This window comes from Trachypithecus francoisi, unplaced genomic scaffold (genome assembly GCF_009764315.1).
Source record: "Trachypithecus francoisi isolate TF-2019V2 unplaced genomic scaffold, Tfra_2.0 Lachesis_group14, whole genome shotgun sequence".
In the NCBI taxonomy this organism is placed as follows: Eukaryota; Metazoa; Chordata; class Mammalia; order Primates; family Cercopithecidae; genus Trachypithecus; species Trachypithecus francoisi.
In genome coordinates, this window is record NW_022681459.1 from 38,998,045 (window position 1) to 39,023,946 (window position 25,902).

Sequence of the window (25,902 nt, forward strand, 5' to 3'; positions counted from 1 at the left end):
GCCCAGCTAATTTTTGTATTTTTAGTAGAGACAGGATTTCACCATATTGCCCAGAGTGGTCTCGAACTCCTGGCCTCAAGCGATCCTCCCACCTCAACCTCCCACGGTGCTGGGATTACAGGTGTGAGCCACCGTTCCCAGCCCAACCTTTAACTTACCTAGTGTCCCCTGTATACCACTAACCCTCAACAACAAAAATTTGAACTTCCTGGGTCCACTTATACACAGATTTTCTTATGCCTCTTTCACCCCTGAGACTGTAAAATCAACCCCCTCCTCTTCCTCCTCCTCCAGTAGGATAATCCATCTGTTTCTACCTAATGAATAGTAATAGATTTTATCTTCCTTAAGATTATCTTAATAACATTTTCTTTTCGCTAGCTTACTTTATTATAAGAATACAGTACAGGCACAGCGCAGTGGCTCACACCTGTAATTCTAGCACTTTGGGAGGCTGAGACAGGCTGATCACTTGAGGTCAAGAGTTCGAGACTAGCCTGGCCAACATGGTGAAACCCCATCTCTACTAAAAATACAAAAATTAGCTGGGCGTGGTGGTGCACGCCTGTAATCCTAGCTACTTGGGAGGCTGAGGCAGGAGAATCACTTAAACCTGGGAAGTTGCAGTGAGCAGAGATGGTGCCACTGCACTCCAGTACATAATATGTTTAACATTCAAAATATGTGTTAATTGTTGGTATCATCAATAAGGCTTCAAATCAACAGCAGGCTATTAGTAGTTAAGTTTTGGGGGAGTCAAAAGTTATATACAGCCAGGCAGATTTTCCACCGAACAGGGGACTGGCTCCCCTAAACCCCATATTACTCAAGAATTTACTGTTCACTATAGTATAACGGCATGAACGAATGAATGAGTGAATCATGCCTCTCGTGTGGAGTGAAATGCTCACCCAGCACCTGGGCACACATACAGGTTGCGAGTAGTCAATATTGCCCAAGAGCTGTAGCAGTGGCCACACTAGCATTGCTCCCCACTCTTCAGCCTCTTACTCTGCGGGACCAGCTGGAAATTCTTACACAAGTCAGTTGGGTTCGTGAGCCTCAGCTAATATGTGTATTACCTGTGTTGAGGCCCCAGCCCACTGACAGGGGACGAGGCTCATGAGGCCATGGTGGAGATTAAGAATGTGGATGTGGCTGACTGTGGTAGTGCATGCCTGTAACCCCAGAGCTTTGGAAGGCTGACTCAGCAGGATCACTTGAGACCAGGGTTCGAGACACTGTCCCTTAAAAAAAAAAAAGAAAATTGTGGATGACAACACTATCCTGTTATGAACTGGATGTTGGTGTCCTCCCAAAATTCATAAGCTGAAATCCTAACCGCCAGTGTGATGGTGCTCAGACGTGGGGTCTTTACGAGGTAGTTACGTCATGAGGGCAGAACCCCATGCATGGGATTAGTGCCTTTATAAAAGAGGCCCCGCTGGGTGCAGTGGCTCATACCTGTAATCCCAGCACTTTGGGAGGCCAAGGCGGGTGCATGACTTCAGGCCAAGAGTTCAAGACCAGCCTGGCCAACATGTTGAAACCCCATCTCTACTAAAAATACAAAAATTAGCTGGGCATGGTCACACACGCCTGTAGTCCCAGCTACAGCTACTTGGGAGGCTGAGACATGAGAATTGCCTGAACCTGGGAGGCGGAGGCTGCAGTGAGCCAAGATCATGCCGCTCACACCACTACACTCCAGCCTGGGCAACAGAGTGAGACTTTGTCCAAAAAAAAAAAAAAAAATGCGCTAGAGATCTTTTTAGCCCTTTTTCTGCCACACGAAGACACAAGAAGTTGGCAGTCTATAGCCTGGAAGAGGATTCCTGTCAGAACTGAAGCATGCTGACACCCTGATCTCAGACCCGCCCTATCTTGGACATCAAGCCTCCAGAATTCTGAGTGATACATTTCTGGTATTTTCAACCCACCCAGTCTACAATATCGGTATTTACAATAGCAGCTGAAGCTGAGACAATCTCCTACGTGACCTCTAACAAGAGCTGCTAAAAATCTACCTTCTGCCCACACGAAAATTATCTGGGCCCATTCCTGCAAGCATCATCAAAAACCTTCATATGGGTGGGAGTGACCCAGAACTGATCGCCTAGAGCCTCAGAGTGGAAGAAGTGTGATAAAAGGGAGAGGTTGCTCCATCTCTGAGGTGGGGACTGGGAAGGGAAGGGAGGGAATGTTCTCTAAGGGAAACTTCAAGGGGGAGAGAATCAAGGGAAGCACATGATTTGTTTTTCACTTAAAAAAACAAACAAACAAAAAAAAAACGGCCACTGCTACACATAGATCAGATAGAAGCAACACAAGGGGAAGCATTTCACAACAAATTCATCAGCATTCTGATGGATCTACACTTTTAAACAGTATTCTGTCATGAGACCACAGATAAGACGGTCCCAAACTTATAATGAACGGACTTACAGTTTTTCTACTTGATTATGGTTCCAAATTGAGATGCATTCAGTGGGAACCATTCTTCAGACACTGGCGGTGGCAGTGAGCAGGAGCCCCACTCAGCTACATTCTGTGTGTTCTTTTAAAAACAAGGTCTCACTTTGTTACCCAGGCTGGAGCATAGTGACACAGTCATAGCTCACTTCAGCCTCGACCTCCTGGCAACCTCGACCTCCTGGGCAGGAGAAGTGATTCTCCTGCCTCAGCCTCCCAAGTAACTGGGACTCCAGGCATGCACCACCACAACTGGCTAATTCTTTAATTTTTTGTGGAAATGGGGTCTTGCTTTGTTGCCCAGGCTGGTCTTGAACTCTTGAGCTCAAGTGATCCTCCTGCCTCAGCATCCCAAAGTGTTGGGATTATAGGCATGAGCCACAGCTCCTGGCCCAGCTACACATTTTTGACTTATGATGTTTTCAACCTAACAATGTGCTTATTGGTATATAACACAAGAAGTCAATGAGTGTCTATACATACAATGATATCAAATCTCATTTCAAATCCAAAGAGTCATAAATTAACAAAGTAAAAGTAGGTAAATACTACTTAACATTTTGTATTTTAACTTGAATTTTAAACAGTCATCATATAGATATTTGTGGATGTTGTGCATTAACACTATAGATCAATAAAATACATTTTAGGAAATTCCAGTGGTTATAATTTATTTTTCACATCAAGCCATATTTACTCTTTTTTTTTTTTTTGAGACGGAGTCTCGCTCTGTCGCCCGGGCTGGAGTGCAGTGGCCGGATCTCAGCTCACTGCAAGCTCCGCCTCCCGGGTTCACACCGTTCTCCTGCCTCAGCCTCCCGAGTAGCTGGGACTACAGGCACCCGCCACCTCGCCCGGCTAGTTTTTTGTATTTTTTAGTAGAGACGGGGTTTCACAGTGTTAGCCAGGATGGTCTCGATCTCCTGACCTCATGATCCGCCCGTCTCGGCCTCCCAAAGTGCTGGGATTACAGGCTTGAGCCACCGCGCCCGGCCCATATTTACTCTTTACTTCCACTGTATCTATGTAAATATTTGAGTGTGTGGCTCATGGCACAGGGCAATGTTATTTGCTTTTTTTTTTTTTTTGAGACAGAGTCTTGCTCTGTCACCCAGGCTGGAGTACAGTGGCATGATCTTGGCTCACTGCAACCTCCGCCCCCTGGGTTCAAGTGATTCTTCTGCCTCAGCTTCCCGAGTAGCTGGGATTACAGGCACACACCCCCATGCCCAGCTAAATTTTTTTGTATTTTTAGTAGAGATGGGGTTTCATCATGTTGGCCAGGCTGATCTTGAACTCCTGACCTCAGGTGATCTGCCTGCCTCGGCCTCCCAAAGTGCTGGGATTACAGGCTTGAGCCACCATGCCCGGCCCATTATTTGCTTTTTAACACAACCATTCTGATAGACATTTTGATGGGTCTGTGAACCCTGAAAGAGCCGATTCCTCAAGATGAATCCTGGGCCTAAATTTAAATTAAAGCTAAGTGGCTATTTGCTGACTGGAAGTCACACACATACTTGGAGTTTCTGGAAAAACTTTGGGACTTAACATAGCTGCCTGTTCCTGTTTACGCCACCAGTAGACTGTGACCTGCTTTGACTAATCAGAGCCCAGCCAGAGTCAGTCAAAACTAACAAGTTTGAATCTTTCATTTGCATAAGCAGACCTGAGTGGGAACCTAAGCAGGAATTTTCTCTAGAAAAGACAAAGCCTACCCTTGTTCTCTGGAATGCAACTTCCTTTTGTACCAAAGGTTGTGTCTCTTGGGTTTGCAAACTCTAACTGTTCACTGGAATAAGTCTCTTTCCTCTAAATTCCTTTTCAGAGAACTTTTGTTCAAAAGTCCAACAGATGAAATGAAAAAAGTCGGTCAAACATTTGAACCATAGCCCCAAATCCAATCGAGGTTAGTCGTGGGCAAAGAATGTGGAAGTGACTAAACTTCCTCTTCTTTTTATCAAACAATTGACCTAATCAGGTTAATCTCATTAGAGTGTATTAGAGGAGCTTCCAAGGGAGTGATTCCTTGGAAATCAGACCCTCCAGAACTCCAGCTTATCATTCTCCGCTGGTGGGCTAGGCTTACATGGCATCTGGCCAGCAGGAGGCAGTATTCCTCAAGTTCACTTAACCTTCAGCTTTTCATAAAGTGAGAAACAATCTCACTCATCCAAACCCAAAATGGACTGAGAGGCCCGGAGAACAGTGAAAGTGAGACTTTTAATGACAGTCTTGCAAGATCAGGTGTCTGACAGACAGGCACACCCAGTAGTTTCAACAAGCAATTTATCCCCTAGTGCACAGGTCCCTGCCTGGGTTCCTCATAGGCTGAGTACTACAGGGTCATAATCTTCTCGGACGTCGCATGTTGATTGTTGGGTAGGAGTGTCAGGTGTTTTTTGTTTTCTTAGGGTCCTTTTGCTGCATGTTGCAGCCCACAATGCATTGTAATCTTAGTTACCTTCGGGGCTCTTCAAGTGTTTGACTTATGACCTAAGTAGCTGGGCAGGCTAAGAACAGAAAAAAAGAGCTATTTTGCAGGCTAGTAAACTTTCTTTTTTTTTTTTTTTTTTTTTTTTTTTCTTTTTTTTGTTGAGACAGAGTCTCGCTCTGTCGCCCAGGCTGGAGTGCAGTGGCCGGATCTCAGCTCACTGCAAGCTCCGCCTCCCGGTTTACGCCATTCTCTCGCCTCAGCCTCCCGAGTAGCTGGGACTACAGGCGCCCGCCATCTCGCCCGCTAATTTTTTGCATTTTTTTAGTAGAGACGGGGTTTCACCGTGTTAGCCAGGATGGTCTCGATCTCCTGACCTCGTGATCCGCCCGTCTCGGCCTCCCAAAGTGCTGGGATTACAGGCTTGAGCCACCGCGCCCGGCCGCAGGCTAGTAAACTTTCATCTTAAACTAAAGTACTTTGGTTCTGGTGAAGGCAACTAAGGGGGGAAGGTGGGGAAGGCGAGGCTGACAAGCAGGCATTGACTGGCTGTCTTAAGCAGGGGCCTAGTGTATCCTCTTTCTTCTGTAGTTTGCTGACCTAAGCCGATTCAAGGCACTTTGTCTTAGAAATGGACCACTGTATACATTATTTGCTTCAATAAGGAATAGGTTGACCAAGTTCCTTGTTCCCAAAGTGCCATTTTCCCGGGTTGTTTTCTGTTTGTTTGTTTGTTTGTTTTGAGACAGTCTTGCTCTGTCACCCAGGCTGGAGTGCGGTAGTACAATCACAGTTCACTGCAGCCTTGACCTCCCAGGCTCAAGCAGTCCTCCCATGTCAGCCTCCCAAATAGCTGGGACTATAGCCACATGCCACCGTGTCCAACTAATTTTTGTATTTTTTATAGAGATTTGTTCTTGCCACATTGCCCAGGCTATTCTCAAACTCCTGGGCTCAAGAGATTCTCTGACCTTGGCCTCCCAAAGTGCCAGGATTACAGGTGTAAGCCACCACTTCCTGCCTTTTCTGGTATAAGCCACCACTCCCTGCCTTTTCTGGTATTTAGATACAAATAGGATACAAAGATACCTCCCTCCTCCTCTTTTTCTCTCACCTAAATTACTACTAAGAGTCAGATCTCAACACTTCCTGTCTGCAGAGAATTGAGGAACCATAATTCCAGTCTGAGGACCAAACCTGAGAGAGTGGAAATTGAAGAAGTCTGTGGCCAGCCTGAGGTCCTGGCTGGACTCCCCCCACCCCACTCATTGCAACGTGTGCCAACCATCAGGACCTAGAATCTGAGAAACGGGTGAGTGAGATCATTTGATGTGGGCATTTCTCTAATCCCCTTTTGTAAACTCGGGTTTACAAACTCAAATGCCTGCAATGACCACATAGGGAGGCAAGTTGAAGAGAAGACTAGGAGGGATTGTGGTAATCAGGAGGAGACCCTGTCTGAAAGGGGAGGCAGCTTCCCAGTACAGGCCTAGAGTTCTTAATTTGGGTTTTAGGAGAAAAGCATTTCAGGAGAAACTGGGACTTGGGTTTTTATATGAACCTATTATTTGATCTAACCTGTTAGGCTGCTCTATGAGACTCTTTAGTAGGAGCAGACACTGTGAATATGCATAGCCCCTGCCCCTGTGGAACTTAGAGTCCAGTGGGGAATCTTGTGGGAGTCTAGTGGGAAAATAATTACAACAACATGTTTTTGTTTTTGTTGTTGTTTGGTTCGGTTTTGTTTTGGAGATGGAGTCTCGCTCTGCCACCCAGGCTGGAGTGCAGTGGTGCGATCTCAGCTCACTGCAACCTCCGCCCCCCGGGTTCAAGCAATTCTCCTGCCTCAGCCTCCCGAGTACCTGGGACTACAGGCACTCGCTGCCATACCCAGCTAATTTTTTGTATTTTAGGAGAGACGGGGTTTCACCGTGTTGCCCAGACTGGTCTCAAACTCCTGAGCTCAGGCAATCCACCTGCCTCGGCCTCTCAAAGTGCTGGAATTATAGGTGTGAGCCACCGCACATGGCCAATAACATGTTTTAATAAGTATCATGAGAGAGAATGTCCAGGAACCTGGTCTGGAATAAGTAGTTTTCAAAGGACCCCTGACAGAGGAAAAAAAGAGGGTGACAGCTGAACAGTGGAAAGGGCCCAGCCCCAATACACAATTTGCCAGCAGTGTATGTACTAGGCAGAGATGTGGTGTGTGGGAAGGTTTTGTTTCAGGAGAGAGCTTCGTGTGTGTTTGGAAATAGAAGAAGGGCAGTGTGGCTGAGGCCTAGAGAAATAAGAAGGAGAATGTCTCAATGTAGGCTAGAGAAAGAGGCCGGGCCAGATTCCATAGGTTAGTAAGGGGGATGCCCCATGTAGGATCATGGTGGTAGGGGGACCTGCTTTAAGTTGGTGGACAGAGGTCTAGGAATGCTACATATTCGGGAATTCTCAACACTGTTCCACCAGCCTAGAACCATCTTCCATCTGAATCAGTTCTCAAGTGCCCCACCCAAAGTTCTTATGGTAGAAAACCTATTGACAATTATATGAGTCTACAACTTAATTCCACTTTACATATAATCTTAAAACAATTGTTTGTGATGTTTCTATATACACTGAATTTTCTTTTACTGCAACAACCATGTGAAAAGAGAGACACTGTAGTGTAGTAAAATAGAGCCAGGCAAAGCTGTGCACAGCTGTGGTCTCAGCTACTCGGGAGGCTGAGGCAGAATCATCTCAACTCCAGCTGAGTTATTGGAAGCTGTAGTACCCTATGATCACCCATGTGAATAGCCACTGCACTCTAGCCTGGGCAACATAGCAAGACCCTGTTTCTTTAAAAAATGTTGTGAAAATGGAAAATACACATAACATAAAACTTAACACCTTATCCTTTTTTTTTTTTTTTGAGACAAGGTCTCCCTCTGTCACCCAGGCTGGAGCACAGTGGCACAATCATAGCTCACTGCAGCCTCAATCTTTTAGGCTCAAGTAATCCTTTCACCTCAGCCTCCCAAGTAACTGGGACCACAGACATGCACCACCATGCCCAGCTAATTTTTTGTGGAGACAGGGTCTTGCTACATTGCCCAGGCTGGTCTCAAACTCCTGGGCTCAAATAATCCACCCACCTCCTCCTCCCATGGTGCTGGGATTATAGGTGTGAGCCAACACACCCAGCCTCACCACTGTCTTTTTAAAGATAGGGCTTCACTCTGTGTTGCCTAGGCTGGAGTGCAGTGGTGTGATCACAGCTCACTGCAGCCTCGAACATCCAGACTCAAGCCGTCCTCCCACCTGAGACTCCCAAGTAGCTGGGACCACAGGTGTGCACCACCACACCTGGTGAATTTTTTTTAAACCTTTTGTGGAGACAGAGTCTTGCTATGTTGCCCAGGATGGTCTTGAATTCCTCGGCTCAAGCAGTCCCCTGCCCCAGCCTCCCAAAGTGCTGGCATTACAGGCATGAGCCACCATGCCCAGGCATCCATTTTTAAGTGTACAGCTCAGAAGCATTAAGTACATTCACAGTGTTGTGCAACCAATCCAGAACTTTTTTATTTGGCAAAACTAAAACACCATGCCATTAAACAACTCTCCATTTCCCTCTCCCCTCAGTCTCTGGCAACCGCCATTCTACTCTGTCTCTATGAATTAGACTACTCTAGGTACCTCACGTAAGTGGAATCATACAGTGTTTGTTCTTTTGTGGACTGGTTTATTTAGATTAGTGTCTTAGTGAGGTAAGGCTGCCATAACAGAGTTCCATGGTCTGGGTGGTTTATAAACAACAGACATTCATGCCTCATGGCTCTGGAGGCTGGAATTCCAAGATGAAGGGCCAGCATGGTTGGGTTCTGGTGAGGGCCCGCTTTCATTTACAGACTTCTGACTTCCTGTGTTCTTGTTACATGGCAGAAGGGGTAAGAGGGGTTTCTGGAATCCCTTTTATAAGGACATAACTCCCATCATGGGAGCTCCACCCTCGTGACCTAATTACCTCCCAAACTTTCAATCTAATAATCCCATATCCTAATACCATCACCTTGAGGTTAGGATTTCAGCATATGAATACAGTGAGGTAGGGGGTGGGTACCCTTAGTTTACATAAAGTCTTCAATGTTCCTGCATGTTGTAGTATGTGTTGGAATTTCCGTCCTTTTTAAGGCTGAATTGTGTGGAGAGACCACATCTTGCTGATCCATTCATCTGTCGATGGACATCTGGGTTGCTTCTACCTTGTAATTTCTGTGAATAAAGCTGCTGTGAGCATGGGCGTTCAAATCAATGTTGTGTTTGATTTGGTTTAGTTAGAACCTTGAGAAATTGTTCCAAAAAATCACAACCATAACAGCAAAGTTCTTGTGACAATTATCCCAAGTGGAATTTTTTTTTTTTTTTTGAGACAGAGTCTCGCTGTGTCGCCCAGGCTGGAGAGCAGTGGCGCGATCTCGGCTCACTGTGAGCTCTGCCTCCTGGGTTCATGCCATTCTCCTGCCTCAGCCTCCCGAGTAGCTGGGACTACAGGTGCCTGCCAACACGCCCAGCTAATTTTTTGTATTTTTAGTAGAGACAGGGTTTCACCGTGTTAACCAGGATGGTCTCGATCTCCTGACCTCGTGATCTGCCTGCCTCGGCCTCCCAAAGTGGTAGGATTACAGGTGTGAGCCACCGTGCCCAGCCCAAAGTGGATATTTTTATTTATTATTTATTATTACTTATTTTTTATTTATTATTATTTATTATTACTGTTATTTATTACTATTATTATTATTTTGGAGACTGGGTCTCGCTGTGTCACCCAGGCTGGAGCACAGTGATGTGATCACAATAAACTGAGGCCTTGAACTCCTGGGCTCAAGTGATCCCCCCACCTCCACCTCCGGAGATGCTGAGATTACAGGTAGGCAATCAACTTGGCCACATAATTTTGTGGGTTTTTTTGTAGAGATGGGGTCTCACTGTGTTGCCCAGGCTGGTCTCAAATGCCTGGGCTAAAAGCGATCCTCCTGCCTCAGCCCCCCAAAGTGCTGGGACTACAGGTGTGAGCCACTGTGCCCAGCTAATTTTTTTTAATGTGGTAAAATATACATAACATAAAATTCTGCATTTTAACCATTTTTCGGTATGCAGCTCAGTAGCATTGAAGGTAGCCACATTGTCATGCTACATCACCACCACCCATCTCCAGAATGATTTATCTTTTGAAGGGACTGAGGAGCTGGGAGCACTGCTTGCAGGAAGGATCTCGTGAGGACCCAGCTGGAGGAAGCTGGGCACTGCAGTCTCCATGACTGGGGACAGCAGCCTGAGCAGTGCCAACCACAGCACACACACAGAACCAGGAGCCATGGAGCCCCACCATGTTCCCCACCGTGCAGCCTCCTCGGCTGCCTTCAAGCAGCTGCATCCCCAACAGGTTGCGAGGCTCCAAGGAGAACAGGAAAAGATGATCTCTAGGTGCTAAGATGAAATCACACACTGGCAAAAGGTAGAGGGGGACTATAACACCCTCTAAGAGCGACTCCAAACCTTGCCCAATAGGCTGTCTTGCAAACTCATGGTGCCAACTGGGCTCTTGCCTTCATACCAGGAAGGCTTGTGGATACCAACAAAATCACTGTTCTCCTCGGGGACAACTGGTTTTGCCAGTACTCTGCAAAGCAAGCAGTAGGGTTAGTGGAGCATAGGAAGGAGTGTGTGAGGAAGGCACTAGATGACTTTACAAAAGCCAGGAGAAACTTTGAATCTAAAGTTGCATTCACAGCAGATCTGCAGGGATGGAACCATGGGGATGGAGATCTTGTTGACATAAGAAAACATCTTCAAAACAAGTCTGAATTAAAGAGAAAACCCTGGATTGCACATAAACCTCATTCAGAATCCCAAACCTCAGGTTTTGAAAATGATGTCAAGTCCAAGGATGCTTTGCTTACAAATGAGGAACTGTGGGCTCGACTGGAAGAACTGGAGAGGCAAGAAAACCTGCTGGGTGAACTCAACCATGATCCTGGGATGGAGTTCACAAATGGAGGGAAAGAGGCTGGATGCAGTGGCTCACGCCTGTAATCCCAACACTTTGGGAGGCCGAGGCAGACAGATCACAATGTCAGGAGTTCAAGACCAGCCTGGCCAATATGGTGAAACCCCATCTCTACTAAAAATAAAAGAATTGGCCGGGCATGGTGGCGGGCACCTGTAGTCCCAGTTACTCAGGAGGCTGAGGCAGGATAATCACTTGAACCCAGGAGGCAGAGGTTGCAGTGAGCCGAGATCACACCATTGCACTCCAGCCTGGGCAATGGAGTGAGACTCCATCTCAAAAAGAAAGAAAAAGAAATGGAGAGGAAGAGGGAAAAGGTGGGATCTCTGATAAGACTATGGGCTTCCGTATTTGGGAATTTTCATAAGGACATTTTAAAGTCAAAACTAACGCAAGGTCAAAGGCAAGGTCAAGGGAATGATTCTGAGCACCATCCCCACTCTGAACACTGCGATGATGGCAGTTCGGGAGATGAAGATGAGTCTTCACCAACAATCTATTTTTCCCACACCACTGAACCCAGAAAGGTCCATATAGATACAGAAAGGACATTAGTTTTCAGTGAAAGGAAAGAGGAAGCTAGACATGGCTGGGACCTGAACCCTGGAGATGGTCAGTTTGTCCTGGGTCACCCAGTTCTCAGAACACTGGTGGATATTTACAAAATATTTGTGAGCCCTGCAAATGAGGAGCATGGCCCTCAGAAGTCCATCATGAGACCGGGATGCAGAAAGGCACTCGTATGGAGTGGCGCTGGAGAGATGCAAACCACTGGCCATGACGATCCAGGGGTTTTGACGAACCCTAGCTGTGAAGCAGCCATTTGCAGAGAGACTGAAAAATCCTCTTTGGAGAAGAAAGAAGAAAGAGGAAATCCTCAGCCAGAGCTCTCACCCTCACCAGGAACAGAAGAGGCTTTTCCTGGGGTGTGGTAGAAAAAGAATTCTTAGCTCCATCTCTGACACCGCATCATGCCTGTGTTCTTCAGGTGTCATCTACCTTTCCAGAGAGAAAAGATGCTGTGTCAGAAGAAGCTCCAAAGAGGATTTCAAAATTCAAAGCTTCCGGACTAAATCTAAGACACTAGGTCCTGTCATGATATGCAAGTGCATTCCTCCAGGCCAAGGGTGTTTGTTTAGAACATGGAATTCAAGATGACTCCACAGTGTCTGGGACAACACATCGTGAGTTAACTCATCTGTGCTATGAAAAGAATTAAATACATTTTGCACACTTTAGTATTCAGAATTTGTTGTTGGTTGTCGTTCATAAGATTAGCATCGCTGGGCGGTGGCTCATGCCTGTAATCCCAGCACCTTGGGCTGAGGTGGGTGGATCACCTGAAGTCAGGAGTTCAAGACCAGCCTGACCAACATGGAGAAACCCTGTCTCTACTAAATATACAAAAATTAGCCAGGTGTGGTGGTGCATGCCTGTAATCTCAGCTACTTAGGAGGCTGAGGCAGGAGAATTGCTTGAACCTGGGAGGCAGAGGTTGTGGTGAGCTGAGATCAGGCCGTTGCACTCCAACCTGGACAACAAGAGCGAAACTCCATCTCAAAAAAAGAAAAAAAGATTAGCATGTTGGTGAGGAGTGGTGACTCACACCTATAATCCTAGCACTTGGGGAGGCCAAGACGGAAGGATTGCTTTAGCTCAGGAGTTCGAAACCAGCCTGGGCAACATAGTGAGACCCCATCTCTTAAAAAAAAAAATCACTTGTATTTGCTAATCCTCTCTGTATCATTCCAAGCAAGCACTTTGAAGAATTTTGATCATGTTCATCATTCTTGTGTTTTAACCCAAATGAAGCCCCATTTTTTAACAATAGTTACTTTGATATTCTTCATTCACTATGGGTATTTTAAAGAAAATCTTAAAGTTAAAATTTCAAATACATTTCACAATTCTCTTTCATTTACAAATATATTGTTGTAATTTTTGCCACTTAAAAATTCCAAATAATCACTCAAACTGTGGTGAACTCTAAAAAGAAAGCTGTGACTGGGTGTGGTGGCTGTAATCCCAACACTTTGGGAGGCCAAGGTGGGAGGATCACTGGAGCCCGGGAGTCTGAGACCAGCCTGGGAAACATAGTGAAACCCTGTATGTACAAAAAAAATACACAAATTAGCTGGGCATAGTGGAGCATGCCTGTGGTCCCAGCTAGTCAGGAGGGTGAGGTGGGATGGCCTGAGCCTGGGAGATTAAGGCTGCAGTAAGCCAAAATCACACCACTGCACTCTAGCCTGGGCGACAGAGTAAGACATTGTCTCAAAAAAAAAGAGAGAGAGAGGCTGGGGACAGTGGCTCACACCTGTAATCCCAACACCTTGGAGGCCGAGGCGGGCAGATTATTTGAGGTCAGGAGTTCAAGACCAGCTGAGCCAACATAGTGAAACCCTGTCTCTACTAAAAACACAAAAAAATTAGCTGAGCGTGGTGGTGCATGCCTGTAGTCCCAGCTCCTCAGGAGGCTGAGGCATGAGAATCACTTGAAACCAGGAGGCAGAGATTGCAATGAGCTGAGATTGTGCTACTGCATTCCAGCCTGGGTGACAAAGCGAGACTAGGTCTCAAAAGAAGAAGAAGGAGAAGAAGAAGAAGAGCTGGAACCTCAGAAGAGAGATTTTTAAAAATAATTGTTTGTAAATAAGTTTGTACACGTGTGTGTGTGGAGAGGGAGAGACAGAAGAATTGGTGAGACTTGGCATAGGATGGGCTGTTGAGTAAGAGAGAGGACCCAAGTGTAATCCAAGGTCTTTGAATGGGAGCTGAAGTACTTGTGGGGTCATTTACTAAAGTGGGAATGCCAGGGTGAGGATAGAAGTAGAAAGGCCAATAGCCTGGCAGTAGGAGTTATAAAAGGAGAGTAAAAAACATAGAGCAATGAACATTTGAGGAATTAATAGAGCTCTTCACAGCCATTTTAAGTCTTTTGTCATCAGAAATGATTGTTTCACTCTGATGCTTTCCTGAAAGCTCTGGCAACCAGCTGCAGGCCAAAGAGCTTCATCTTCAACAACAAGGGACTGTCTCAGGGATTGACAGGACGGCCTATGACAGGTATTCTGGGCTACAGGCTTTTGGTGGCTTTGCTTGAGTAACTTTGAAACCATAGCCCTGCACTGAGCCACATCTCCAGAACACTGGAGTTCATGTAACTGCTGACCCAAAATCGAGCAGAACAATCGTTAAGTGCATGGAACTTAATAAACTGGAAGCTGAGTCTGACCCTAGAAATTTGGGGTTCTAATGCTGCTCAACCATCAGGGATCACTGGACCGGTTGCGGTGATTGATCCAGACTGCTGGAGAAAAGTCAGGTTTTTTTCTTTTTTTGGGGGGTGGTGGGGGGGTTTTTTGAGACAGAGTCTTGCTCTGTTGCCCGGGCTGGAGTGCAGTGGCACAATCTCAGCTCACTGCAATCTCTGCCTCCCAGGTTCAAGAGATTCTTGTGTCTCAATCTCCCAAATAGCTGGGACTACAGGCATATGCCACCATGCCTAGGGTTTTGTTGTATTTTTAGTGAAGATGGGGTTTCTCTATGCTGACCAGGCTGGTGTCAAATTCCTGATCTCAACTGATTTGCCCGCCTCGGCCTCCCAGAGTGCTGAGATTACAGGCATGAACTATCTTGCCTGGTCAACACCCCCATATATATTGATAGAGTTATCTGGATTGAGGCCTCTAAAATCTTAAGTCACTGATTTTCCTCCATCTCCTAAGCCTACAGAAGTGGACTAACTCAGCCTATTAAGAGCTAAACTCCTTTGTTTACAGAGGCTTCTCTCACTAAGACAAAATATGCATTCTTCACCATCTTGCCTAATTACCCTCTTGGCCTAGGACTAGGGTTAAGTCCCAGCACAACACAGCAGGAGATGTGCTCATCATGAGAAGGGGGAAAAGGCTGGGTGAGGTGCCTCACATCGGTAACCCCAGCACTTCAGGTGGCTGGGGCAGGAGGATCACTTGCGCCTAGGAGTTTGGGGCAGGAGGATCACTTGAGCCTAGGAGTTTGAGACCAACCTGGGCAATATAGTGGAACATTCACTTCTACAAAAAAAAAAATTTTTTTTAATTAGCTGAGCTTGTGGGCTCACACATGTAGTCCTAGCTACCCAGGAGACTGAGACATGAGGATCTCTTGACCCCAGGAGGTCAAGGCTGCAGTGAGCCATGAACATGACACTGCACTCCAGTCTGAGGGACAGAAGAGACCCTGTCTCAAAACATTTTTTAAAAGGGGGAGAAAAGGGACTATACCCCAGAGGAGCCATAAGACCTAACCAGCAGGTACCAGCAGGAGTCAAAGGGCTAGGCATGGGACTGGATCATGAGGGTGCATGATGGAGGGGGACGAGAACATGAAAATTAGATAAGGGTGAGTTTTATTGATGTGGGAGAATTCTGCCATCTGGGCATCCCACAGAATATCCCATTGATTGACTGTGATGTTGACACCATGCTAGTTGAGTTAGTTTAGTAGGAAATGGCTAGCATGTTGGAGGCCTTCATAAGAAACATGCACTATAGGCCAGGCGCGGTGGCTCAAGCCTGTAATCCCAGCACTTTGGGAGGCCGAGACGGGCGGATCACGAGGTCAGGAGATCGAGACCATCCTGGCTAACACGGTGAAACCCCATCTCTACTTAAAAAAAAAAATACAAAAAACTAGCCGGGCGACGAGGCGGGCGCCTGTAGTCCCAGCTACTCGGGAGGCTGAGGCAGGAGAATGGCCTAAACCTGGGAGGCGGAGCTTGCAGTGAGCTGAGATCCGGCCACTGCACTCCAGCCTGGGCGGCAGAGCGAGACTCCGTCTCAAAAAAAAAAAAAAAAAAGAAACATGCACTATAAAGAGTAGGAGATAAATCTGTATGAAGATTCAGGGACCTGTCATATGAGTACAGTTTTGAGCGCCTAAGTGGTCAAGGCAGGCTGGGTCAGATCGTCCAAGCATAATGCCTGGCAGAACTCTTCAGGTTTTGGAAACAACATGTTCCACCTCTGGCCTCTGCCATCGGTCTACAGAAGGCTGCCACCTTTGAATGCAGCCTGGCATAGCAAAGTCTGCTGCTGCCTGACCAGGCTGCAGTGAAAACAGCCCTGCTGCTTGGGCCATAAGACTTGGCAGAAGTTAGGGGATTGGAGGGATCGGTGGTAAGAAAAAATACCATGTGGAATTTGCAGTGAGCTCCAGCGGGAGAATCACAGCACAGGCCCTTCAGGGTCTAGAGCAAGGCTAAGTGCAGTCTGCAGTAATGAATTACATGTGTTTTGTAAAACAGCTTCTGCAGTGCTGTTGGCCCTGGTAGAGGACCATGAGATACCTGTCGACCACACATCCACAGCTGCCTGTCACAAGGTAAGTTGTGTCAAGCCCACCAAATCTTAAAGTTGGTTAGGCCCAACAGCAACCCATTGTTGAAGAGTAGCATCCCATTGAGTTGTAAGCTGGGACTGTGACTGCCCCTTATCCTCTTTGTGTCCAGCACCCATATGGCAAAGACAGAAGTCCCCATCTTGGCAGTAGTAAATGGCTCAGATCACAAGACCAAGATAGGGCTGCATTTAAACCCGGGGTTAGATAAGAATATGTTCGACTCCATAGTGATCTATGTCTGTATCTCTTAGTATTCCCTTGCCCAGTTGCGTCAGTAAAAACACAAGTGCTGCAACTCTAGCCACAGAAGACATGGTGACTAGGGGCTCAGACCTTGCAGAGATGAAGGTCTAAAGCAGGCCACCTGGTAAGCTGCTAAGGATGGCAGAGGTGATTGCTAATACTGAGGGAAATGTACAATGGATGATAGAGGAAGAAGAAGGTGAGCATCAAATGCAGTGGCCAAGGCCACCAACCTTCCTCTTCTGAATTTCTTCCAGGAATAGAGGAGTCCTGCTGGAGCCCTCCCTGATACTTACAAAGCAGTGCATTCTGACCACGCACATGGTGGACGTGCCTGGGATGGAGACGTGCGTGCCTCCCAGATCCCCCTTCGAGGAAGCACTGTTCCCCTGAGGCTGAGATTGTTGTTGGTAGGCACCCATGGGCAGTCAGTCCCTTCAGGGTTCACTTCTGATCAGAGATGCCTTGCCCAAAGTCATACCTTTCCTGGGTCAGCCCACCTCCAAAGGTTGATCAAGGCCAGGTATAGAAGCCCAGTGTGGGACAACTCTGATGTTGCATATTGGCTCCAGGGCTATTTGTGGGGTTGGCAGAGGACCTCAGGCCTACCCTGCAGCACAGTTTCTTTCTCTGTCCAGTCCTGCTTCCTCCTCATTTCTTCCACATATACTGATTCCAAAGAAACTCCCTAATAAGTGTCCTACACGCTAAACTCTGTCTTGGAGCCCACTTCCTGGAGAAGTCAACATGGGCCACACTTCACCTCTCCCAAGGACAGGTATCCTGCCTGTTCACATTGAGATCTCCAGCACCTAGGATAGTACCTGGTCCATCCACAGCATAATAATTAGTGGTTCGATAAATGGATACATTTATACTCTCGGGTAGCTGATCCCCCCCTAATCTACCTCAGATGCACCCCAGAAACAGACCTCTGCATTCACTTTCTTGGGGTCTTGGTGATGAGCTTAAGAAATGAAACTGCCCCTCCCTCCACCCTTTTCTTTACTACTGAACCTGCAGCAGACACAGGCCAACCAAAAACCTCTGAGAAGAGCTATTACCTGAGTCAAGTCTTACTAGACAGGCAGCCCGGCCTAGGCCATGAGTAGGCAGTAGCGAACAGCCCTGGTTTTCATGGACAAGGAAAAGAGTGGCTGAAATTGTTAGCTACTTGCGGGAACCAGAGGTCCCAGCTCACTATGTCCTGCTGCGTAGAGACCCATGGCCTTGGGCTGAAAATCCCAATGGAGAAGATCTGCGTTGGAATGTGGAAGGCCCTGAGAATCAGATAACTGAAATACGTGTTACTTACAACACCCACCTCAACTGGAGGTGGGAACTGATGAGGACCTTCAGGTGCTGAGCAGGGAGTGTGAGAATTCAATCGGGAAATGCCAGGAGGCCCCTCGTGAGAAAGGTGTTTGGCTGGAAGGAGACTGTCCAGATGGGGGAGGCAGCTGACCCCTGTCCAGGCAAGACAGGCAGAGTAGGGGGTGGTGAAGTCAGGGGAAAACCAACCGTAGAAGCCACAAAGGCCTCAGGAATTAGATGCACAGGGACTAAAGACCATAGCCAGTCAGCAGTGGGGCATTGCGGAGTCTCCACAAACATGCGTATTTATCTCCACCACCGGCACAGCCAGCAACCCACGGCACCTCGTGAGAAAGGTGTTTGGCTGGAAGAAGACTGTCCAGATCGGGGAGGCACCTTACCCCTGTCCAGGCAAGACAGGTGGAGGAGAGGAGAGCAGATTGTCTCACAGAGATGCGTCATGAGCTTGCGCTGTGTCCCCTTAAGATTTTGGAAAAAATGCACATCACACATGAACAGCATGGTAGTTGGATTTGTTTTTGGTAAATGAGAGAGATGTGAAGCTCTGTCTGCTCATAGAGGAGGGGCAAGAGCAGAGACGGCCCTAAGGCTCCCAGGCATTTCTTGCTTCATGCATTAGCTCCAGTCACTGTACATTATTTCTGTAGCAGTCATGTGGACTTCCTGTGGAATGTTCCTTAAGAGAAATGGAACAATTTGGAAGAAGCACAGGCCAGCATGGTGGCTCACATCGATAATCGCAGCACTTTGGGAGGCCAAAGCGGGTAGATCACTTGAGGTCAGGAGTTCAAGACCAGCCTGGACAACAGGGTGAAATCCCTTCTCTACTAAAAATACAAAAAGTAGCCGGGCATGATGTCACACGCCTGTACTCGGGAGGCTGAGGTAGGAGAATCACTTGAACCCAGGAGGCGAAAGTTGCAGTGAGCCGAGATCACACCATTGCACACCAGCCTGGGTGACACAGTGAGTGAAACTCCATCTTAAATGGAAAAAAAGAAAAGAAGTGCAGAGGTGAGGGTTCAGACTCGACTCACCATAGCTGCCTCTGCAGCAAGGACTCCAGCTACTTCAGAGGAGCTCCAACTTCAGAACAATTGGAGGATTGTGACAGGGGCCTGGCCTCCTGCCCTGCCTGCTGCACAGCCTGCCCACCAGGCCCAAGCCTCTCTCAGCAGGTCCCCCTTCTCAAGTCACATGTATGTGGAGGTCAGGTCATAATCTCAGAGTTTGATCCTTAAAATGATCATTTACCATGCCCTAGGGTGCCCTCCTCCCATCTCCCCAAGGAAAAGTGGCCTGCTGTGAGACAAGAGCTGCGGGCCGCTCCAGGGAGCAGCCATGCAGAGTCAGGATGGACACTGGAGGAAGGCTGGGTCCGAGGTGTGGGTTTCTGGCTGTGCCGGTCAGTGTTGAAGATAAATACGCATGTTTGTGAAGACTCTGCAATGCCCCACTGCTGGCTGGCCGTGATCTTTAGTCCCTACCCAGAGACATACCTGTGTATCTCATTCCTGAGGCCTTTGTGGGTTCTACGGTTGGTTTCTTACTGACTTCACCACACCCTGTAGCCATAGGTTCTGGCTTCTAGGGAATGGCGGCTATCTGGACCAGCAGCATGAAGGTAAAAGAATTTACCAAGATAGGTCAGGTGCAGTGGTTCACACCTGTAATCTCAGTGCTTTGGTAGGCTGGGACAGGATGATTGCTTGAGCCCAGGAGTTCAAGTTCAAGACCAATCTAGGGGCCGGGCGCGGTGGCTCAAGCCTATAATCCAGCACTTTGGGAGGCCAAGACGGGCGGATCACGAGGTCAGGAGATCAAGACCATCCTGGCTAACACAGTGAAACCCCATCTCTACTAAAAAAAAAATACAAAAAACTAGCCAGGCGAGGTGGCGGACGCCTGTAGTCCCAGCTACTCAGGAGGCTGAGGCAGGAGAATGGCGTAAACCCGGGAGGCGGAGCTTGCAGTGAGCTGAGATCCGGCCACTGCACTCCAGTCCGGGCGACAGAGCAAGACTCCGCCTCAAAAAAAAAAAAAAAAGACAGCTGTAGGTAAAGAAAGGCAGCTTTATTAGAGAGAGTAGGAAAATAAGATGCCAGGGAGGCAGCAAGCAGGCTGCAAGAGAGAAGCCAACTTCAAGGAAACACAGGCTGGCGGGGGATTTTATAGGATGGAGTTTATGCTGTGCACTGAAGAGGGCTGCATGCAGTACTGATAATGCCAAGGTTGCAGTGAGCTAACTTGCAGGTGTCTGGTGGTGGCTGTGTAGAGGAAGATTGTGAGTTATTTGTGTGGCAGGGCTGTGTGTCCTGGACCATGAAGAAAGACAGACTTAGAGTTTATCTGCTTTCTCTTTCGGTTTTCCCTGTGTCCTGCCAGGTTGACTCCTTTTCCCTAATTAGGACTCCACACACACCAGTTCTGCTGATCTACTTTGTTCAGATTCTAAAAGTTTGCTTTTTCTGGGGGAGGGGAGATATCTAGTTCACTCTTTTTTGGCTTTCTGGCTTTAAGTCTTCCTTTACTTCACTTGGGCTTAAAGGGGACAGCTCAAGGCACTTGTGTTCAGTTGTCCAGGTGTGATTGGAAGGGGAAGTTCATTGATAAACACTCCTTTCATTCCTGGAAGAAACCCTTTGTGATCCTGCTTTTCTAAAGACACTGCTATGCTCCACTTGGCAATATTTCACTCCAAACCTTATACATGAAATTGTACTATAATTTCCCTTTTTCTTGTCTTTTTCTGACTTTTTGTGTCAAAATTTTACTGGCCCCATGAAAGGACTTTTATGTCTGGTTGATGTTTGTGACAATTATTTTCTCATCTGTGAATTCCAGTGAAGCCTGGTGAACACGGGTGGAAATGCACACACAGACTGGGAGGGAGGGGAGAGCTGCCCATGTGGAAAGGTGTCCTTAACAATTTTAGAAGCCCTGTCTGCCAGAGAAGGCAAGGACAACCTCAGGACATGCACTCTCTTAGCAATGGGACTGGGGAGGAGGAGATTGGTTGTTCAGATGTGCTCCTTAAAATCCCCTGGAGGTGACAATGATGATGTTGGAGAAAGGTCAATAAATTAAGTTTGGAACAATTTATACTTTCTGAAGCCCATTGAGGGACAGAGATAAAACCCTTTTTAATTTTAACTCAGCCAGTTGGTACTGGGGCCAGTGACACTGGGGCTGACACAGGCAGGGAAAGAGCTAGAGGTTTATGACCAGAAATTACAAGATGGCAGGAAGGGTGGGGGACGCCTCAGGCCTCAATCCTTTGTTGCCACTGTGAAGGGTGGTCCTGGGTTGTCCTGGTCCAACAGTGGAAGGCTGAGAACGGTGAAATCCACTCAGGAGTCTCCCTTGCCTTGGACCAGGTTGGTGGAGATGAGCAGACACGACCATCTTAGTCTCTTGCAGAGCAGAGCCTGCTGAGTGATGAGGACTCAGCCATGCGTGCCCTGGGAGCGCTCCCCGTGGGCCTCTTCCTTATACTGTCCACTGCGGCCTTCAGTGAGGACCACACAAAGACTGTGATGGCAATGGTGAAGGCCTAGCCCTTCCCCTGCTTTCATCTGGGATTGTTAAGGGATGAGTCAGCAACTCAAGACCTGTTGGAAGCTGTGCTAGATGAGCTGCGGTTTGTTTCTACCAACACTGCTTGCCCCAGGTAACTACAGAGATGGGTGCTGGTAGAGGCACAGGGAGTTGAGGGCAAGGCAGCTGGATTCAGAACTTTATACATGAAATGATACTATAATTCCCATTTCCACTTTGGAACTGATATGTGTCCAAAGATGTGCCAGAATCCACTGGTGGCAGAAATCATTTGCTGGGAAGCCTGGATGCCACTGCCCAGGGTCACACAGAGAAAGAACCCACATAGTTCAGAGCTGATTATACTGCTGAGGGGGTTAAGACTGTGGCTTAAACTCCCAGGTGGTGTCCCAAGACTGTGTAAGCGTGAGGACTAAGGAAGATCTGAGGGAAGAGTGCCACTTAGAAGGCGTGGCAGACAGGGGAGCACAGGACTGCTGGCTGGCATGGAGGCCCCTTCTCCAGATCTGCTGCTGCTGGTCTCATACCAGCACTGTTTTGAAAATCAGCATCCCTCAGCCTGGGCAAGATGGAAAAACCCCATCTCTACAAAAAATACAAAAGTTAGCTGGGCATGGTGGTGTGTACCTATATAGTCCCAGCTACTTTACTTGGGGAGCTGAGGCAGGAGAATCACTTGAGCCTGGGAGGCGGAGGTTGCAGCGAGCCATGTTCATGCCACTGCACTCCAACCTGGGTGACAGAGTGAGACCTTGTATCAAAAAAAAAAAAAAAAAAAAAGAATGTCAGCATCTCTGATCTGCTTCTCAATCCCCACAGGAGATCAAAGCTCAAGGTGCTGGATTTTACCCATGACTTTGAGCACTCCAACTGAGAGGAACGCTCTGAGACCTCGTCCACACCCTTTGTCATCACACACATGGTGGAAGAGCCAGAGGCTGACCAGCCCATGCCCAGTTCCCGAGAGCAGCCTCAACATGACCGAGAACCTGTAGAAATACACACAGATCTTTTCTTACATGGTTTGTTTGGTTTCTTCCACCTGTATGGATTCTCCTCTTACATACTGCAGAGAGTTGAGAAGAGCCATGGCTGGCTGCGCCTCCGCTGCTGGACACTGGTCATTAACTAAGTGCCTCTCCACAGCCTCATAGAGATCCTGGGAATGCTGGAGCTGGAGACCATCCGAGAGGTGCGACTGCACCACAGGAGTAGGTCCTGCTTCGTGTCAGACCTGATCCAGTTCTTCACCCAGGTAGGGCAGAGCAACCTCATCATGAGTGACATCCCCTGGGACTTCCCTGCCTACTGTTTCTCCCTGCTCAGTCCCCTGGGCCACCACCAAAAGCTTCACCTCACTTTTGGCTGCCTCTCAGGCCAGTTACATAAGATGTTCAGGTGAGTATATGGAAAGTTCCCCTGAAGATACAAAGGCCAGGATCCCTGCATACTTCTCTGTTGTCACATCAGGGTAAAAGGCAAGCCCAGACTTCCCTTCCCTGGATTCCTGCAGAGTCACTGATGGACACAGACTCCAAGGCTGGGGTCCTGGGGCCAACCAGCGGTTGTTGACTGCTATAGAAGGAAAAGATACATGTCTGAAATTAGCATCTCATCCACTCATACATTCACTCCAGTACTTAGTCCATACCAAGCATAGAGCTAAGATTGGGAGATAAAACTTTGAAAATAATCAGACAGGGTCTTGGTTTTCTAGAGCTTGCATAGAGAAGGGTGACTATGGATGGAAAGTTGTGAAGGTGGTATTTGGGAGAATCAATTGTCCCCACAGCATCTAAGCCCAGTTAACTTGGCCAACCCCTTCCCCTCATTTATGTCTCACAGACTTCTCTGTGGCATACCCTGGAATAAGGAGCTGTTCTCCTGGAGTCTGGTCATTGGGTGCAAAGGAACATAGGGCAGCACCTTCCATGCAGTAAAAACCTACCCCACACCATGTGTAGGGGCTGCATCTACATTCCATTCATTCCTACAACAACTTACGGAGCATGAGTGCTGATTATGTTTATGTGGCTCTTTAGGAAGCTGAGACTAAGAGAGGTCGGCGTGCCTGACACCATTCTCTGAAATAGGGGAGGGGTCCTGTTGGGAATGGGAAATATTTGATTCCAAGCTCTGTGTTCTTATCCAGTATAGAAGGCTGGCTCCACCCTTTTGCATTTAGACTGAGGTAGGGGTGGTACAAATTTCCCAGGCAGGATTTCTGGCCTTTCCCAAATGTACCTAGTGCTCCATTTCAACTTCCAAGGAGTAACTGTGTCTGTCTCTTCACGGTGGTCTGCAGAAACTTTTGGAGACTCTGGTGGTCAATGGATATAGGCTTACTGAAAATGACATCACCTACTTGTCCCAGAGCATTCACGCCACCCAGCTGAAGGAGTTGGTCTTATGTAGCCATAACCTGTCTGAAATAGTTCCTGGGCCCCTGGAGTTTCTGCTGAGTGAGGTATCAGGCACCCTGCAGCACCTGAACTTGAGAAACTGTAAGCTGAAGGAAGCCCAAATCAGAGCCCTCCTGCCTGCCCTGTGCTGCTGCTCCCACCTCCGCTCCCTCATCTTCCACCACAATGTCATCTCCACATCAGGCATCATGAACGTGCTTCAGCACTTAGCAGGGCTGAAGGAGCTGAAGCATGTGCAGTACCCTGTCTCTGCTGAATGCGTTGTGTACTTGGATGGATATAGGTGGGAGAATCTCAACAGAGTGGAACTTGCCAGCGTGCAAACGCTACAGCAGGCTGACATGGAGTTGATTAATTCTACCTCAAGCCTAACTTATGAAAATGCACAGCTGACCTGAAGGGGAAGGGGAATAGCAGTGGGTCTGAGAGCTGTATCAATGGATTTCCTGAGTGGATGGTGTAGCTTAAAGAAAACTGTCGGCCGGGCGCGGTGGCTCAAGCCTGTAATCCCAGCACTTTGGGAGGCCGAGACGGGCGGATCACGAGGTCAGGAGATCGAGACCATCTTGGCTAACACGGTGAAACCCCGTCTCTACTAAAAATACAAAAACTAGCCGGGCGAGGTGGCGGGAGCCTGTAGTCCCAGCTACTCGGGAGGCTGAGGCAGGGGAATGGCGTAAACCCGGGAGGCGGAGCTTGCAGTGAGCTGAGATCCAGCCACTGCGCTCCAGTCCGGGTGACAGAGCAAGACTCCGCCTCAAAAACAAACAAAAAAAAAAAAAAAAAAGAAAACTGTCAACACAAGAAATGCCTTGAGGAACACCCTAGTGGTGACTGCTGTTTCTGGACAGGGCGGGGGCTCAATGTCTCATGAAGTCAAAAGGCACTGGTTGAGAATCTACACTGTGCAAGAGATGTTCTAATGCTGGAGATAAAAACACAAGCTCTCCCTGCAGTTTTCCTTCTGGTCTGTTTGCCCAATCTCTCTTTCCTTTTGCTTCAGCATTGCCACTTGGAACAAGCAATTGGGTGAGTTTCTTCCCAAGACACTCACTTATGAAATGGGATTACTGAATTGTTTATGGAAGGAATAGGTAAGTATGAAGTGCTTGGCACAGAGTTTTCATTCACTCATTGATTCCACCAGGATTTATTGACTTGCTGCTTTGTTTCCTCACTGAGGAATACAAAGATAAAGGAAATCTTCCGTTTTTCCCTTCAAAAAACTTAAGCCGAAGGGATTGAGAACACTAAACAAGTCAGCAAACCATTAAGAAAGCTGATTTCAGAGAAGTGCTGTGAGAACAACAGAAGACCCATACGGAGGGCTACTGGGGTTGTGGGTTGGGGGCTACTCTGCTTGGGTGGTGGGGAGCAGTGAGGATCAGGGAACAAAGACTTGTCTGTGAATGTTACCAGTGACTGACGGGTGAGGGTTGAGAAGCAACCAGACATCAAGAGAGATAAGGAGAGGCCTCTCAGGCAGAGGAATGAGAGGCACAGCAAGAAGGAATCAGGGGCTGGGCATGGTGGCTCACCCCTGTAATCCCAACACTTTGGGAGGCTGAGGCAGGTGGATCATGAGATCAGGAGATCGAGACCATCCTGGTTAACATGGTGAAACCCCATCTCTACAAAAAAATTAGTCAGGTGTAGTGGCAGGCACCTGTAGTCCCAGCTACTCGGGAGGCTGAGGCAGGAGAATGGCGTGAACCCAGGAGGCAGAGCTTGCAGTGAGCTGAGATCGTGCCACTGCACTCCAGCCTGGGCGACAGAGCAAGACTCCATCTCAAAAAAAAAAAAAGAAGAAGAAGAAGAAGGAATCAGGGAAGTGCAGGATGAAAGATGTGCCAAAACTTTTGATGCTGCAAATGGAGAGTCATGGAACCCTTGGCCCTTCACGTGAAGTCACCTGGAGAAGAAGCAACTGGGATGGAACAAAGGTGATTAAGGTGGAAACAGGCTAATTAAGTGGAATTGTTTTAATAATTTTTGTTGCATACGTTGCT

General features: G+C 47.7%; 1 protein-coding gene across 1 annotated transcript in view; it reads left to right on the forward strand.

The window, feature by feature from the left end:
* Positions 1 to 24,416, forward strand: part of LOC117096641 (melanoma antigen preferentially expressed in tumors-like) — a 51,511-nt gene extending 27,095 nt beyond the window's left edge. Inside the window, exons 4-8 of the mRNA XM_033234101.1 lie at positions 6,066 to 6,218; positions 21,290 to 21,582; positions 22,290 to 22,492; positions 22,617 to 22,725; positions 23,776 to 24,416. Of these exons, the coding sequence (XP_033089992.1) occupies positions 22,636 to 22,725; positions 23,776 to 24,291 (606 nt within the window). The 5' untranslated portion in view covers positions 6,066 to 6,218; positions 21,290 to 21,582; positions 22,290 to 22,492; positions 22,617 to 22,635 and the 3' untranslated portion in view covers positions 24,292 to 24,416. The remainder of the gene's footprint in view (positions 1 to 6,065; positions 6,219 to 21,289; positions 21,583 to 22,289; positions 22,493 to 22,616; positions 22,726 to 23,775) is intronic.
* The last annotated feature ends 1,486 nt before the right edge of the window (positions 24,417 to 25,902 follow it).